The 14,954-nt window shown below is 44.2% G+C and overlaps 1 protein-coding gene across 1 annotated transcript in view; it reads right to left on the bottom strand.

The window, feature by feature from the left end:
* Nucleotides 1–14,954, bottom strand: part of LOC133575822 (chondroitin sulfate N-acetylgalactosaminyltransferase 1-like) — a 28,360-nt gene continuing 13,406 nt past the window's right edge. Inside the window, exons 4-9 of the mRNA XM_061928680.1 lie at nt 14,212–14,428; nt 14,032–14,133; nt 13,782–13,963; nt 4,580–4,668; nt 4,406–4,487; nt 1–295 (exon numbers count right to left, since the gene is read on the bottom strand). Of these exons, the coding sequence (XP_061784664.1) occupies nt 21–295; nt 4,406–4,487; nt 4,580–4,668; nt 13,782–13,963; nt 14,032–14,133; nt 14,212–14,428 (947 nt within the window). The 3' untranslated portion in view covers nt 1–20. The remainder of the gene's footprint in view (nt 296–4,405; nt 4,488–4,579; nt 4,669–13,781; nt 13,964–14,031; nt 14,134–14,211; nt 14,429–14,954) is intronic.

Genomic DNA, 14,954 nt, shown 5'->3' with positions numbered 1-14,954 from the left:
ACCACATGGCCTTGCTTGAGTCATGAACTTCTTCTGCTCATGTTTTGGTGCGCTTCTATCTCCTGTCTGAAGATGAGCTCCCCCAGCTGGCCGTGCGAGGCCTCGCTCATGGCCTTGGTCTGCATGCACATCTGGTACTTGTCCGGGGGCAGGTTGTCCGCACACGTCTTCTCGTGCCACAGGTGGAAAAGGCCACGCGACGGCGAGCGGATCACCATCAGCTTGCTGTGGAGGTACTTGCGGTACAGGTGGACATCCTCCAGACCCCAGCCTTTAATGCTACGATCGAAACCACCTGTATAAAAGGGAAAGGAATTGAATAAATTGAAGGACAAAAATGGACACTGTTAAATACATCCTTCTTTAGTGTCACTTCCTTTTATTCGTCTTTTGTTGTAGGCACCCACATCTTGCAATAATTGCCTCATAAATTATGTTGAACACTTTCAACAGTAATGAAGCCAAATGTGACATTAAGGGGGAACAAAAACTAGGAAGAAGTCTTAAAATAATGTTGTGTGCCCAGATTATTAAATTCATTTATTTGGCTGTATGCACTGTGATTGATAAGTGCACTTTGATAAACTCACAGACTGACTGGTGCCAGGTTGCTAGCCTAAATGCTAACATGAAAACAAGAGCCAATAACGTATTTCCCTATTAAGAAAGGACATAACCCAATCTAAATTAATATAAACACATTACTGTCTGAATGTGAATGATTGTTTATATACGTGCACTGCTAATTTTGGTTAGCCTGTCAATAAGCTAGTCCATTGTACGTTAGCAATAAGCTAAAGGGACAAGCGGTAGAAAATGGATGGATTGATGGATGGATGGATGCAGTGTCCACAAATAACAGCTGGATCAATAAGAAAAATATAATATTAGAACGATTATATTTAAAAAAAAATTAGATAAATCACACTTTTGCATTTTGATTAATCGCAGTAAATTACTTGCATGCATATTTTAAATTAACCCCAAAAGACCCCAATGTGTTGACACAAATACAATTTTCTTGTCCGAATGTCAGACAACAGGGGTGTCAAACTCCTTTTTATTGAGGGTCAGCTATGGCTGCCCTCAGAGGGCCGCTTGTAACAGTAAATAATATGTGAATATTAATGTCTAAGGATGATCCTTGTGATATTGTTACACCTATGCATTTGAACAAACTATGCATATATTTATTTATGGTGTTTTTTTTTACAGCTTATTACTTTACTGTGAATTGAAAAATGTTTTTTTTTACAGTAAGATTCTGGGGAGTGAAGTGAGAGTTTTTTTTATTGTAAAATCTAAGGTTGTTGTTTTTATAGTACATCACTGTAAATATAAAAACTGTATCACTTTTTTTAAATGGTAAAATTTAGTCTGACGACTGAGCTGCCAGTTTTTGTTTTTTGAATACAATTCCAAGGATGTAGTTTTTAGAGTGTATTACTGTAAATGGAATTACATTACCACATTTTTTATTTTACAGTACAATTCTGGCGACTGAGCTGCCAATTTTGTTTAGTTTTTAACCGTAAAATCCAATGTCATTTTTACAGTACACAATTTGATGGATAACTTTGCTTTGCAATTTTAAAGGCCTACTGAAACCCACTACTACCGACCACGCAGTCTGATAGTTTATACATCAATGATGAAATCTTAACATTGCAACACATGCCAATACGGCCGGGTTAGCTTACTAAAGTGCAATTTTAAATTTCGCGCGAAATGTCCTGCTGAAAACGTCTCGGTATGATGACGTCAGTGCGTGACGTCACGGATTGTGGAGGACATTTTGGGACAGCATGGTGGCCAGCTATTAAGTCGTCTGTTTTCATCGCAAAATTTCACAGTATTCTGGACATCTGTGTTGGTGAATCTTTTGCAATTTGTTCTATAAGACAGCAAAGAAGAAAGCTGTAGGTGGGAAGCGGTGTATTGCGGCAGGTGTTGTGCCGGATAACGCACCCCCGCCGTAGAATGCACCCCTTGACTGTTGTGCCGGATAACACAGCCGGTGTTTCATTGTTTACATTCCCAGAAGATGACAGTCAAGCTTTACCATTGGCCTGTGGAGAACTGGGACAACAGAGACTCTTACCAGGAGGACTTTGAGTTGGATACGCAGACACGGTACCGTGAGTACGCATGCAGCTGCGGCTTCCAAACATTTGATCGCTTGCCCGTACGTGCGTGCCGCTATGTGCATGTCACGTACGTAACTTTGAGGACTTTGGGGAAATATATGTGCTGTATGAACTTTGGGGAGGTGAACGGTACTTTGGGCTGTGGGATTGAGTGTGTTGTGCAGGTGTTTGAGTTGTATTGGCGGGTTATATGGACGGGAGGGGGGAGGTGTTTGTTACGCGGGATTAATTTGTGGCATATTAAATATAAGCCTGGTTGTGTTGTGGCTAATAGAGTATATATATATGTCTTGTGTTTATTTACTGTTTTAGTCATTCCCAGCTGAATATCAGGTCCCACCCGCCTCTCACAGCATCTTCCCTATCTGAATCGCTCCCACTGCCCTCTAGTCCTTCACTCTCACTTTCCTCATCCACAAATCTTTCATCCCCGCTCAAATTAATGGGGAAATCGTTGCTTTCTCGGTCCGAATCGCTCTCGCTGCTGGTGGCCATGATTGTAAACAATGTGCAGATGTGAGGAGCTCCACAACCTGGGACGTCACACTACTCGTCTGCTACTTCCAGTACAGGCAAGGCTTTTTTATCAGCGACCAAAAGTTGCAAACTTTATCGTCGATGTTCTCTACTAAATCCTTTCAGCAAAAATATGGCAATATCGCGAAATGATCAAGTATGACACATAGAATGGACCTGCTATCCCCGTTTAAATAAGAAAATCGCATTTCAGTAGGCCTTTAAGTCATGCAGATATTTAGGTTTTTTATTTTTATCTTAACAAAACATATTTTTGAATGTATAATAATATATTTATTGCATCATGAGTAAAAATGAAAGTTTAAAAGACACACGAGCAGTAACTGCATTTCTTTTTGTCAAAATGGATAAATATGGTACCTTTTTGACGCCTATCATTTCAAGGCTTTTGCAAGCCATATAAAATGATGTGGCCCACAGGCCTTAAGTTTGACACTTGTGTCAAATAGGAATATTTTTTAAATGTTTTACTTAAATGCACATTATTTATTTGCTCAAAACTTGCTATAACAGTTTTACCTAATGTACAGTCTGGGTGCATTTTGTGAAGTGAAATTTATCAGTCGAAGTCTCCTCACTCTTCCTTGCACTGATGCATTCATTGACCTGATCACTGACAGTAGAGCGACCTGCTCCACCTTTCAGGTAAACATCCGTGGTTAAGGTGAAGGAGCATATGTAGTCAAAATTAATTGCATGATTAATTTGCATTCAGAGATGATTATTGTGATTATGGTTTGTGATTAATCGCATGAGTTAACGCGTTAACTTTGACAGCCCAATACAAATGTTGTATTTATTTGTAGAAAAAAAATGATAAACTAGCATCTAATGTTCTTTGATAATATAACATTGAAACATATTATATAATCAAAATGAACAATTGTACTGTCAACTACTTGTACAAATTAAAGCCATACCGCAAACGGTTGTCTTTGTCCTTCATGTCAGGAAAAAAGGAGGTTCCAAAAAGAATAAAATGTTTACATTTGTCAAAACACATATTTTACTGTATTTCATATTATTTAGCATCCTGTTTTGTATGCTAAAAAAATCCATATTGCCCATTTGATATTATTTTAAAAATCACTGCTAGAAAAAAATAAATGTCACACCCCAATCTCCAAAGACACCAAAAACATTAGGAATATTATTATAAAATTGTACACACTATATTGTGTTGTACATTTTTTTAATTAATTCATCATGTTTTAATTTGTGAAAAAAATACAAATAAACTATTTATAAATGCAATGTTGTATAACATATATAATAATATATTATACAGTCATTTCAATAGTGCCATCTAACTTGAACAAATAAACACCACACCCCAGATAGATACCTCCTTGTGCTCCCCCAAAAAATAAACAAGCGTTGCCACTATGAACAATAGTATATTGTATTTTAAGAAATACATATTTGATTTTAATCATGCAATTGTTTGTGGAAAAATATTATCAAAATAACTGCGCATGCCTGGTACTCTCCACACTCGCGTAAATAAAACCCCATGTCGTTATATTATATGAAGATGTACAGTATTACAATTCATCAGTGTGGGATGAATGTGGGAAAATGGTAGGATGTGATGTACTATACTGTAAGTGTGTTCATGTTCGAAAAAAAACTAAGAAAAAGAAAGAAAAGAAAGTGTGTCATCAATGACCATGGCAAAGAAACCACTTTGCTGTCACTGTCTAGTCGTCATGAGTCATTACCGATGTTGAGAAAATCCGACCTGTACTGGCACGTCATCCCAAAACCAAAATCTCTCCAGAAGCCTGTTTCCTTTCTTATCACCTGAGAAAAAATACATTTAAAACCCTTAGGCAGGAAATTAAACAAGACAACTTTGGTGCATTGTTCCTAATATCTATACAGTATTAACTCACCGGTTGGATGCTTGTTAGCTGACTGTGATTACTGTAGATGATGGATGGATTGTACTGGCTGAAGAGGACTGGGTAGTACACTTTTTTACCTGAGTGAAAACACAATTTCCTATCAGAGTGTTGTCATGGTGACTTTAGTTAAGAACTGTGCAAAAATGTGAAGCATTTTATCTGCCAGCATTGGGACCACAAACTATGATAAGGTAGGACTTCAAATGCAAATATTCACTTAGATATAAGACAACCCTGACTGTATGACAAAGTTTTTCAAGGCGCGTTTTAGGAACATATTTTTCAAGATAAGATTACCGTATTTTTCGGACTATAAGTCGCAGTTTTTTTCATAGTTTGGCCGGGGGTGCGACTTATACTTAGGAGCGACTTATGTGTGAAATTATTAACACATTACCGAAAAATATCAAATAATATTATTTAGCTCATTCACGTAAGAGACTAGACGTATAAGATTTCATGGGATTTAGCGATTAGGAGTGACAGATTGTTTGGTAAACGTATAGCATGTTCTATATGTTATAGTTATTTGAATGACTCTTACCATAATATGTTACGTTAACATACCAGTTGGTTATTTATGCCTCATATAACGTACACTTATTCAGCCTGTTGTTCACTATTCTTTATTTATTTTAAATTGCCTTTCAAATGTCTATTCTTGGTGTTGGATTTTATCAAATACATTTCCCCAAACAATGCGACTTATACTCCAGTGCGACTTATATATATATTTTTCCTTCTTTATTATGCATTTTCGGTCAGTGCGACTTATACTCCGGAGCGACTTATACTCCGAAAAATACGGTAAGTATTTTTATTAATATTCATGTTTACCATTGAAGTAAAAATAACAAATGGTAGATTGCAAACAAAAACTATTTCTTAGCTACTGAACAGTTGTTTAATGACTCCTCAGTTGCTTGCTGAGTTAATTGCCAGCTCGATTTTCATGTGTACACGTTCACTAGTGTGTGTGAGTGACAGGAAGAAAAGCTCAGATTCCATCTGTTAGTTGGTGTTCTAAAATGTATAAGACTGCCCGGACCATGTATGTTTAGTTTTCGATTCCCTCACTTCCTGTTTTGAGCACCCCTGGGTTTGTGTTTTGGTTGCCATGACTGCAGATTGTTTTTACCTGCCTCTGATTAGTGTTCGGGACGCTCACACCTGCTCCTGGGCACTAATCAGACAGCTATTTATTCCCGCTGTTCACCACACTCAGTCTGGTTTCCTTCTGTTACGATTGGGTCGCATGTTTATGTGTGGATCGTTCTCCCGAGATGCAGACGGAAAACTCCGGAGACAAGGTACAGGTAAGGAAATTATTTAATTGTTATAGGTCACACTCCTGCTCCCTCTCATTCTGCTGTGCGCTCCGAAGAGCACACCGCTCCACGCCCACGGGCGTTCCCCTTTTTAGCAGAGGTCACACCGCCGCGCGGCTGTATTGAATCTGCAATCAACACACCTGCCCTAAATGAGAAACCTGCCTTCATAAGTCAACGCATCCTGAGATCCCGTGCCAGAACGTAGCTTCTTGTATCTGTACAGTAAGCCAGTACGTCTCCAGCATTCTCGCATGTGCAGATCCTCTCTCTGTGTTCCCTCCTCGTCGTGTTCATTGTGTCTCGTGTCGTGTCGTTCTCCAGCTTCCCGTCATCGAGATGTGTGTCTCATCTCCCTGGATCCCCTCTGAACTTCTTCTTGCCTCTCTGGACTTCGACCTCACGCCTGTCCACTGACCACGACGCCTCGCGCCCGTCCTCGACCTTGCGCCTGTCTTTCGACTTCCGAGCCTACCTTTCCCCTTTTGGACTTCTGCCTCGATCTCAACACGAACCTTCAACACCCGCTACTAACCACTCGCATATAATTACCACACATAGTCACACTTCATATATTTGGATTACGTACACACCTCACGCACATATCAAGCTGTCAATAAATACGCTGACAGCTAACGACGTCACTGTCTCACTGCCGTCTCCTTCTCCCGCTGCATCGTCACATTTATCCATCCATTCATTTTCTACCGCTTGTCCCTTTCGGGGTAACAGGGGGTGCTGGAGCCTATCTCAGCTACATTCGTCACATTAATGTCCATAAATCATGCGGGCTACAAACCAAAAGAGCACCGGCGTGCCGATAGCACGGGAAGCTAACGAAATAGCGAACAAGAGGTGCTTAGCATATAAATCAATGATGTAAGTTGTTGCATAGAAGCAAATAAACAAACCAGACTGAGTGTGGTGAACAACGGGAATAAGTAGCTCTCTGATTAGTGCCCAGGAGCAGGTGAGCGTCCCGAACATTAATCAGAGGCAGGTAAAAACAACCTGCAGTCATGGCAACTAAAACACAAACACAGGGGTGCTCAAAACAGGAAGGGAATTGAAAACTAAACAAACATGATCCGGGCAGTGGATCATGACATCTTTTTTGAGACTTTTATCAAGACTTATATTCGTGTCATTATTAAGTACTTATTAATGCCTTATTCTGCATGGCCTTATTATACAACCAGTAAGCCATAGGAGTATTCCCTCAATAACCGCAGAATTATTGCTTATTAGTGTCATGACGTGGTCTTTTCCCGGGATGCAATCGGACTACACCAGTCATGACTTGAAGGTAGAAACATGATTTATTCTTAAACTTTAAAGTGCTACAAAAACAAAAAACAACCCGAAGGCGAGCGGGCCTAACGCACGTGAAAGCAAAGGCAAAAAAACTTAGGACATGAAACTAAAAAACTCACTAAACTGTGGCATGAATAAACAAAACTTACGTGGCAAGAACTATGGCATGGACAAAGCAAACATAGAGTAGATCCAACATGGGCAGAGCAAGAATCGAACAATGTCAATGTCGCCAGGCAGACTAACTGGCAACCAAAAGCTCAAATAGTGTCTTTGATTAAAACAAGTGCGTGAGTCCAAACAAATGAGGCAGGTGAAACTAATGAGTTGCCATGGTGACCAAACAAGGGAGCGCAAAAACAGGAACTGTTGGAGTCGTCATGGAAACTAAAACAAACAAGGGTGCACAAAAACAGGAACTAATAGAGTCCAAAACTAGCAGAAAATAACAAAACATAATCCAGACCACAGAACATGACAATTAGTAAGCCCAACCCCAACCCTAACCCTAACCTTATATCAGTGGTTCTTAACCTGGGTTCGATCGAACCCAAGGGGTTCGGTGAGTCGGGCTCAGGGGTTCGGTGGAGGTCAAGACACACCCGGACTCATCGTGTAAATAAAAACTTCTCTCTATCGGCGTATTACGGATACGGCAACAGCAGAAGTCAGACTGGTTTGCAGGTGTGTAATTTGTTGTGAGTTTATGCACTGTGTTGGTTTTGTTGTTTGAACAAGGTGATGTTCATGCACGGTTCATTTTGTGCACCAGTAATAAAACATGGTAACACTTTAGTATGGGGAACATATTCACCATTAATTAGTTGCTTATTAACATGCAAATTAGTAACATATTGGCTCTTAACTAGTACTTATTAATGCCTTATTCGGCATGGTCTTATTAAAACCCTAACCCCGGCCCTAACCCTCTTACCCTAACCCTAACCAAATAACTCTAAATTAAGACTTTGTTATTTAGAATATGTTTCCCTAGTGTCCAAAAATCTCTAAATTAAGTCTTTGTTACTTAGACTATGTTCCCCATACTAAAGTGTTACCAAAAACATATAACTTTGTCTTGAATTTGAAAAAAAAAACATTTTATTTTCACTAAAGAAGGGTTCGGTGAATGCGCATATGAAACTGGTGGGGTTCGGTACCTCCAACAAGGTTAAGAACTAGATAAATGCATTAAAATGTAATATCGGAAATTATCGGTATCGTTTTTTTTATTATCGGTATAATTTTTTTTTTTTTTTTTTTTTTTTTTAATTAAATCAACATAAAAAACACAAGATACACTTACAATTAGTGCACCAACCCAAAAAAGCCTCTCCCCCCCATTTACACTCATTCACACAAAAGGGTTGTTTCTTTCTGCTATTAATATTCTGGTTCCTACATTATATATCAATATATATCAATACTGTCTGCAAGGGATACAGTTTGGCGTCACATTAGTGCCAAAAATACAAGCGCATAAAAACTGTTATCGCGCGCTGATTCTCCACTTCGTGCGCGCGCGACACCCATTTGCGCGCGCGTGGTGCCTTTTTGCGCGCGCGCGGTGCCTTTCTGCGCGCGCGCGGTGCCTTTCTGCGCGTGCGCGGTGCCTTTCTGTGCGCGCGCCGTCTTGGTCTGTGCGCTGTCATGTTTCGTTTTGGCACTTTGGGGGCGGGTATGCTTAGACGGCCCCCTCTTTCTGATTGGTCAGGCGAAAAATGCTCAGAGCCAATCAAAAGTATAGCAGGGCGGGTCATCGTCAATATTTATCAAGATTTACGGAGGAAAAGTGGATAAAAACATGTCGCGCGCTGATGAAGGTTATTTCATACCACATAAACACAATACAGGGTAATACAAAATGTGACCCAAATAAATAATAAGACAACAAACACCATAATCACATCTTTCAGCCAGAACTGGTCCACCAGCAATAACATCCAACCATAACATTATTTTATATTTTCACTTCTTCTTGAACATTTGTATTCTAATTTATGGAATTTCTTTTGATTCAGCCATAAAATTAATGAAATAATCTTTGAATTTTGTTTTTAAAATGTTAAAAATAGCCTTTTAATAATGTATTCTGAAACAGTTTAAAATAATCAGAGAACTGACTAACACTGACCCTACACAACTATGTTGCACAATTAAGCCTATTTTTTTTAAGCGAAAGAGGTAATTTCAACAGGTATAGCATCCTATGTCATATCTACATGTAATAAGATTTGTAACAAGGCAAACCGTTTGTAAATTGGTCGAAAATCGAGCAAGTTATGGTAATTGAATTAGTACATGTACCATTGACATCGATGTAATGATTGAGGCTAGCTGTCCAAGGTAAAATGGCTACAACGTTGCTACGCTGGAGAATCATTGGTCATATGAAAAATGCTCAGAGCCAATCAGAAAGGAGGGGCCGTCTAAGCATACCCGCCCCCAAAGTGCCAAAAAGAAACATGACAGCGTGAGGAGAGATGCCAGGAGTACACAGAGAGCGCACAGACCGAGACGGCGCGCGCGCAGAAAGGCGCAAAAGGGTGTCGCGCGCGCGTACAAAGTGGAGAATCAGCGCGCGATAACAGTTTTTATGCGCTCGGATTTTTGGCACTAATGTGACGCCATTATACAGTCCGTAAGCACACATGATTGTGCGTGCTGCTGGTCCACTAATAGTACTAACCATTAACAGATAATTTTACTATTTTTTATTAATTACTAGTTTCTATGCAACTGTTTTTATATTGTTTTACTTTCTTTTTTATTCAAGAAAATGTTTTTAATTTATTTATCTTATTTTATATATTTTTTAAAAAAGTACCTTATCTTCACCATACCTGGTTGTCCAAATTAGGCATAATAATGTGTTAATTCCACGACTGCATATATCGGTTGATATCGGTATCGGTTGATATCGGTATCTGTAATTAAAGAGTTGGACAATATCGGAATATCAGATATCGGCAAAAAACCCTATAGGACATCCCTATTAAGAACCACTGCCTTATATGTTCCCCTAGTGTCCAAATAACTCTAAATGACTTTAACAAGCTGACACTCCTCTCTGAGCTGCCACCTTAACGTGGTAGAGGAGTTTGCGTGTCCCAATGATCCTAGGAGCTATGTTGTCCGGGGGCTTCCATGCCCCCTGGTAGGGTCTCCCAAGACAAACAGGTCCTAGGTGAGGGATCAGACAAAGAGCAGCTCGAAGACTTCTATGGAAATGCAAGAACCGAGACTCAGATTTCCCTCGCCCGGACGCGGGTCACCGGGGCCCCCCTCCGGAGCCAGGCCCGGAGTTGGGGCACGATGGCGAGCGCCTGGTGGCCGGGCCTGTCCCCATGGGGCCCGGCCGGGCACAGCCCGAAGAGGCAACGTGGGTCCCCCCTCCAATGGGCTCACCACCCATAGCAGGGGCCATAGAGGTCGGGTGCAATGTGAGCTGGGCGGTAGCCGAAGGCAGGGCACTTGGCGGTCCGATCCTCGGCTACAGAAGCTAGCTCTTGGGACGTGGAACGTCACCTCGCTGGGGGGGAAGGAGCCTGAGCTAGTGCGCGAGGTAGAGAAGTTCCGGTTGGATATAGTCGGACTCACCTCGACGCACAGCAAGGGCTCTGGAACCAGTTCTCTCGAGAGGGGCTGGACTCTCTTCCACTCTGGCGTTGCCAGCAGTGAGAGGCGACGGGCTGGGGTGGCAATTCTTGTTGCCCCCCGGCTCAGAGCCTGCATGTTGGAGTTCAACCCGGTAGACGAGAGGGTAGCTTCCCTCCGCCTTCGGGTGGGGGGACGGGTCCTGACTGTTGTTTGCGCTTACGCGCCAAACAGCAGCTCAGAGTACCCACCCTTTTTGGATTCACTCGAGGGAGTACTTGAGAGTGCTCCCCCGGGTGATTCCCTCGTTCTACTGGGGGACTTCAACGCTCATATTGGCAACGACAGTGAAACCTGGAGAGGCGTGATTGGGAAGAATGGCCGCCCGGATCTGAACCCAAGTGGTGTTTTGTTATTGGACTTTTGTGCCCGTCACGGATTGTCCATAACGAACACCATGTTCAAGCATAAGGGTGTCCATATGTGCACTTGGCACCAGGACACCCTAGGCCGCAGTTCTATGATCGACTTTGTAGTTGTGTCATTGGATTTGCGGCCTCATGTTTTGGACACTCGGGTGAAGAGAGGGGCGGAGCTTTCTACCGATCACCACCTGGTGGTGAGTTGGCTGCGATGGTGGGGGAGGATGCCGGACAGACCTGGCAGGCCCAAACGCATTGTGAGGGTTTGCTGGGAACGTCTGGCAGAGTCTCCTGTCAGAGAGAGTTTCAATTCCCACCTCCGGAAGAACTTTGAACATGTCACGAGGGAGGTGCTGGACATTGAGTCCGAGTGGACCATGTTCCGCACCTCTATTGTCGAGGCGGCTGATTGGAGCTGTGGCCGCAAGGTAGTTGGTGCCTGTCGTGGCGGTAATCCTAGAACCCGTTGGTGGACACCGGCGGTGAGGGATGCCGTCAAGCTGAAGAAGGAGTCCTATCGGGTTCTTTTGGCTCATGGGACTCCTGAGGCAGCGGACAGGTACCGACAGGCCAAGCGGTGTGCGGCTTCAGCGGTCGCGGAGGCAAAAACTCGGACATGGGAGGAGTTCGGGGAAGCCATGGAAAACGACTTCCGGACGGCTTCGAAGCGATTCTGGACCACCATCCGCCGCCTCAGGAAGGGGAAGCAGTGCACTATCAACACCGTGTATGGTGCGGATGGTGTTCTGCTGACCTCGACTGCGGAAGTTGTGGATCGGTGGAGGGAATACTTCGAAGACCTCCTCAATCCCACCAACACGTCTTCCTATGAGGAAGCAGTGCCTGGGGAATCTGTGGTGGGCTCTCCTATTTCTGGGGCTGAGGTTGCTGAGGTAGGTAAAAAGCTCCTCGGTGGCAAGGCCCCGGGGGTGGATGAGACCCGCCCGGAGTTCCTTAAGGCTCTGGATGCTGTAGGGCTGTCTTGGTTGACAAGACTCTGCAGCATCGCGTGGACATCGGGGGCAGTACCTCTGGATTGGCAGACCGGGGTGGTGGTTCCTCTCTTTAAAAAGGGGAACCGGAGGGTGTGTTCTAACTATCGTGGGATCACACTCCTCAGCCTTCCCGGTAAGGTCTATTCAGGTGTACTGGAGAGGAGGCTACGCCGGATAGTCGAACCTCGGATTCAGGAGGAACAGTGTGGTTTTCGTCCTGGTCGTGGAACTGTGGACCAGCTCTATACTCTCGGCAGGGTCCTTGAGGGTGCATGGGAGTTTGCCCAACCAGTCTACATGTGCTTTGTGGACTTGGAGAAGGCATTCGACCGTGTCCCTCGGGAAGTCCTGTGGGGAGTGCTCAGAGAGTATGGGGTTTCGGACTGTCTGATTGTGGCGGTCCGCTCCCTGTATGATCAGTGTCAGAGCTTGGTTCGCATTGCTGGCAGTAAGTCGGACACGTTTCCGGTGAGGGTTGGACTCCGCCAAGGCTGCCCTTTGTCACCGATTCTGTTCATAACTTTTATGGACAGAATTTCTAGGCGCAGTCAAGGCGTTGAGGGGATCCGGTTTGGTGGCTGCAGGATTAGGTCTCTGCTTTTTGCAGATGATTTGGTCCTGATGACTTCATCTGGCCAGGATCTTCAGCTCTCACTGGATCGGTTCGCAGCTGAGTGTGAAGCGACTGGGATGAGAATCAGCACCTCCAAGTCCGAGTCCATGGTTCTCGCCCGGAAAAGGGTGGAGTGCCATCTCCGGGTTGGGGAGGAGATCTTGCCCCAAGTGGAGGAGTTCAAGTACCTCGGAGTCTTGTTCACGAGTGAGGGAAGAGTGGATCGTGAGATCGACAGGCGGATCGGTGCGGCGTCTTCAGTAATGCGGACGCTGTATCGATCCGTTGTGGTGAAGAAGGAGCTGAGCCGGAAGGCAAAGCTCTCAATTTACCGGTCGATCTACGTTCCCATCCTCACCTATGGTCATGAGCTTTGGGTTATGACCGAAAGGACAAGATCACGGGTACAAGCGGCCGAAATGAGTTTCCTCCGCCGGGTGGCGGGGCTCTCCCTTAGAGATAGGGTGAGAAGCTCTGTCATCCGGGGGGAGCTCAAAGTAAAGCCGCTGCTCCTCCACATTGAGAGGAGCCAGATGAGGTGTTTCGGGCATCTGGTCAGGATGCCACCCGAGCGCCTCCCTAAGGAGGTGTTTAGGGCATGTCCGACCGGTAGGAGGCCACGAGGAAGACCCAGGACACGTTGGGAAGATTATGTCTCCCGGCTGGCCTGGGAACGCCTCGGGATCCCCCGGGAGGAGCTGGACGAAGTGGCTGGGGAGAGGGAAGTCTGGGCTTCCCTGCTTAGGCTGCTGCCCCCGCGACCCGACCTCGGATAAGCGGAAGAAGATGGATGGATGGATGGACTTTAACAAGCAACTAATTAAAGGTGAATATGTTCCCCATACTAAAGTGTTACCGTAATTTTAAAATGCTGGGGCTTTAATGTCACCATTAAGTCAATAAGATGCACATCCGACCCACCAGGCTCCGCATTGAGGCGACAAGACGTCAAGAAGTCTGCTGTGAAGTGAACGTCGACGTCGCAGAAAAAGAGCAACACGTTCTGGCTCCGCCTCCAAGCTCTGGCGCCCACCTCTAAGCCCCGCCCACGTGAGAACTCCTCATTGAGTTGGATCAGCGTGAAGCTCCTGAAATGCGTCTCCCTGCAGGGAGAATGTAGTACAATCATCATGTTGCTGTGTTCTGTACTTCCCGGTGCCTGCACTTTTACCTGGTGGTCTGATCCAGTGCAGCTTTCACCTGGTCAATCTGATCCCGCCCAAAGTAGACCACCGTTAGATGGACCTTGCCGTCCAGGTGGACGCACACTTCCCTGGACAAACATCACGAGGATGTTGACAGAAACGCTGAGCTCCATGACGTCATGACGCTGTTTTTTTCCAGGTTGTACCTGAAGTTACGGATGAACTGTCGGAATGCGTCGGCCCTCTTGGAGAGCGGTACGATGAAGTTGATGAGCGTGTTCCGCGTGTCCACTCGCTCGCTCTTCACCTTCACTACGGGGCCGAAAGGCCTGAAGAGCACCAGGTTGGTGAAGTCCCGAGGGCCGTCGCCTTTGAACGTCAACTCATACACGGTGCCCTTGTCACGCTCGGTGCGAGTCAGCCCTGTGACCACAATGCACCACTTTTACCATACGTTCATTACAACCAACATTGTGGGTAAATTAGGGTTTTTAGCCTTTTTTGCAACATGTTTCTAGTTTTGCTAGCTCAGTATAAGTCCAAAAAAAGCAATGTGTGGTTTGAAACTTTCAGGGAGTATCCACAGCGTTGTTGACACTGCCTTCCCCCCTTCCTCCTCTCTCGATAAGGTAAAGTGGATTTTATTTTATGTTTTATTAACCATTGTACCTGGTTGTTAAAGTTAAGGAGTTTTGTGATTTGAAACTGTGAGTGCAGGACGGCTGCAAATGAAGACGGCTCAGCGCTGTATATTGTGTTCAAAGTGTAGAGACTTTTACTAAAATACACTATATTGCCAAAAGTACTTGGCCACCCATTCAAATGATCCTAATCACTTGGCCCGGTCTATAAAATCAAGCACTTAGGCATGGAGACAGTTTCTACAAACATTTGTGAAAGAATGGGCCGCTCTCAGTGATTTCCAGCGTGGAACTGTCATAGGATGCCA

The sequence above is a fragment of the Nerophis lumbriciformis genome, linkage group LG33 (genome assembly GCF_033978685.3).
Source record: "Nerophis lumbriciformis linkage group LG33, RoL_Nlum_v2.1, whole genome shotgun sequence".
Taxonomy (NCBI): Eukaryota; Metazoa; Chordata; class Actinopteri; order Syngnathiformes; family Syngnathidae; genus Nerophis; species Nerophis lumbriciformis.
This window is presented reverse-complemented; position numbering and strand designations above follow the sequence as displayed.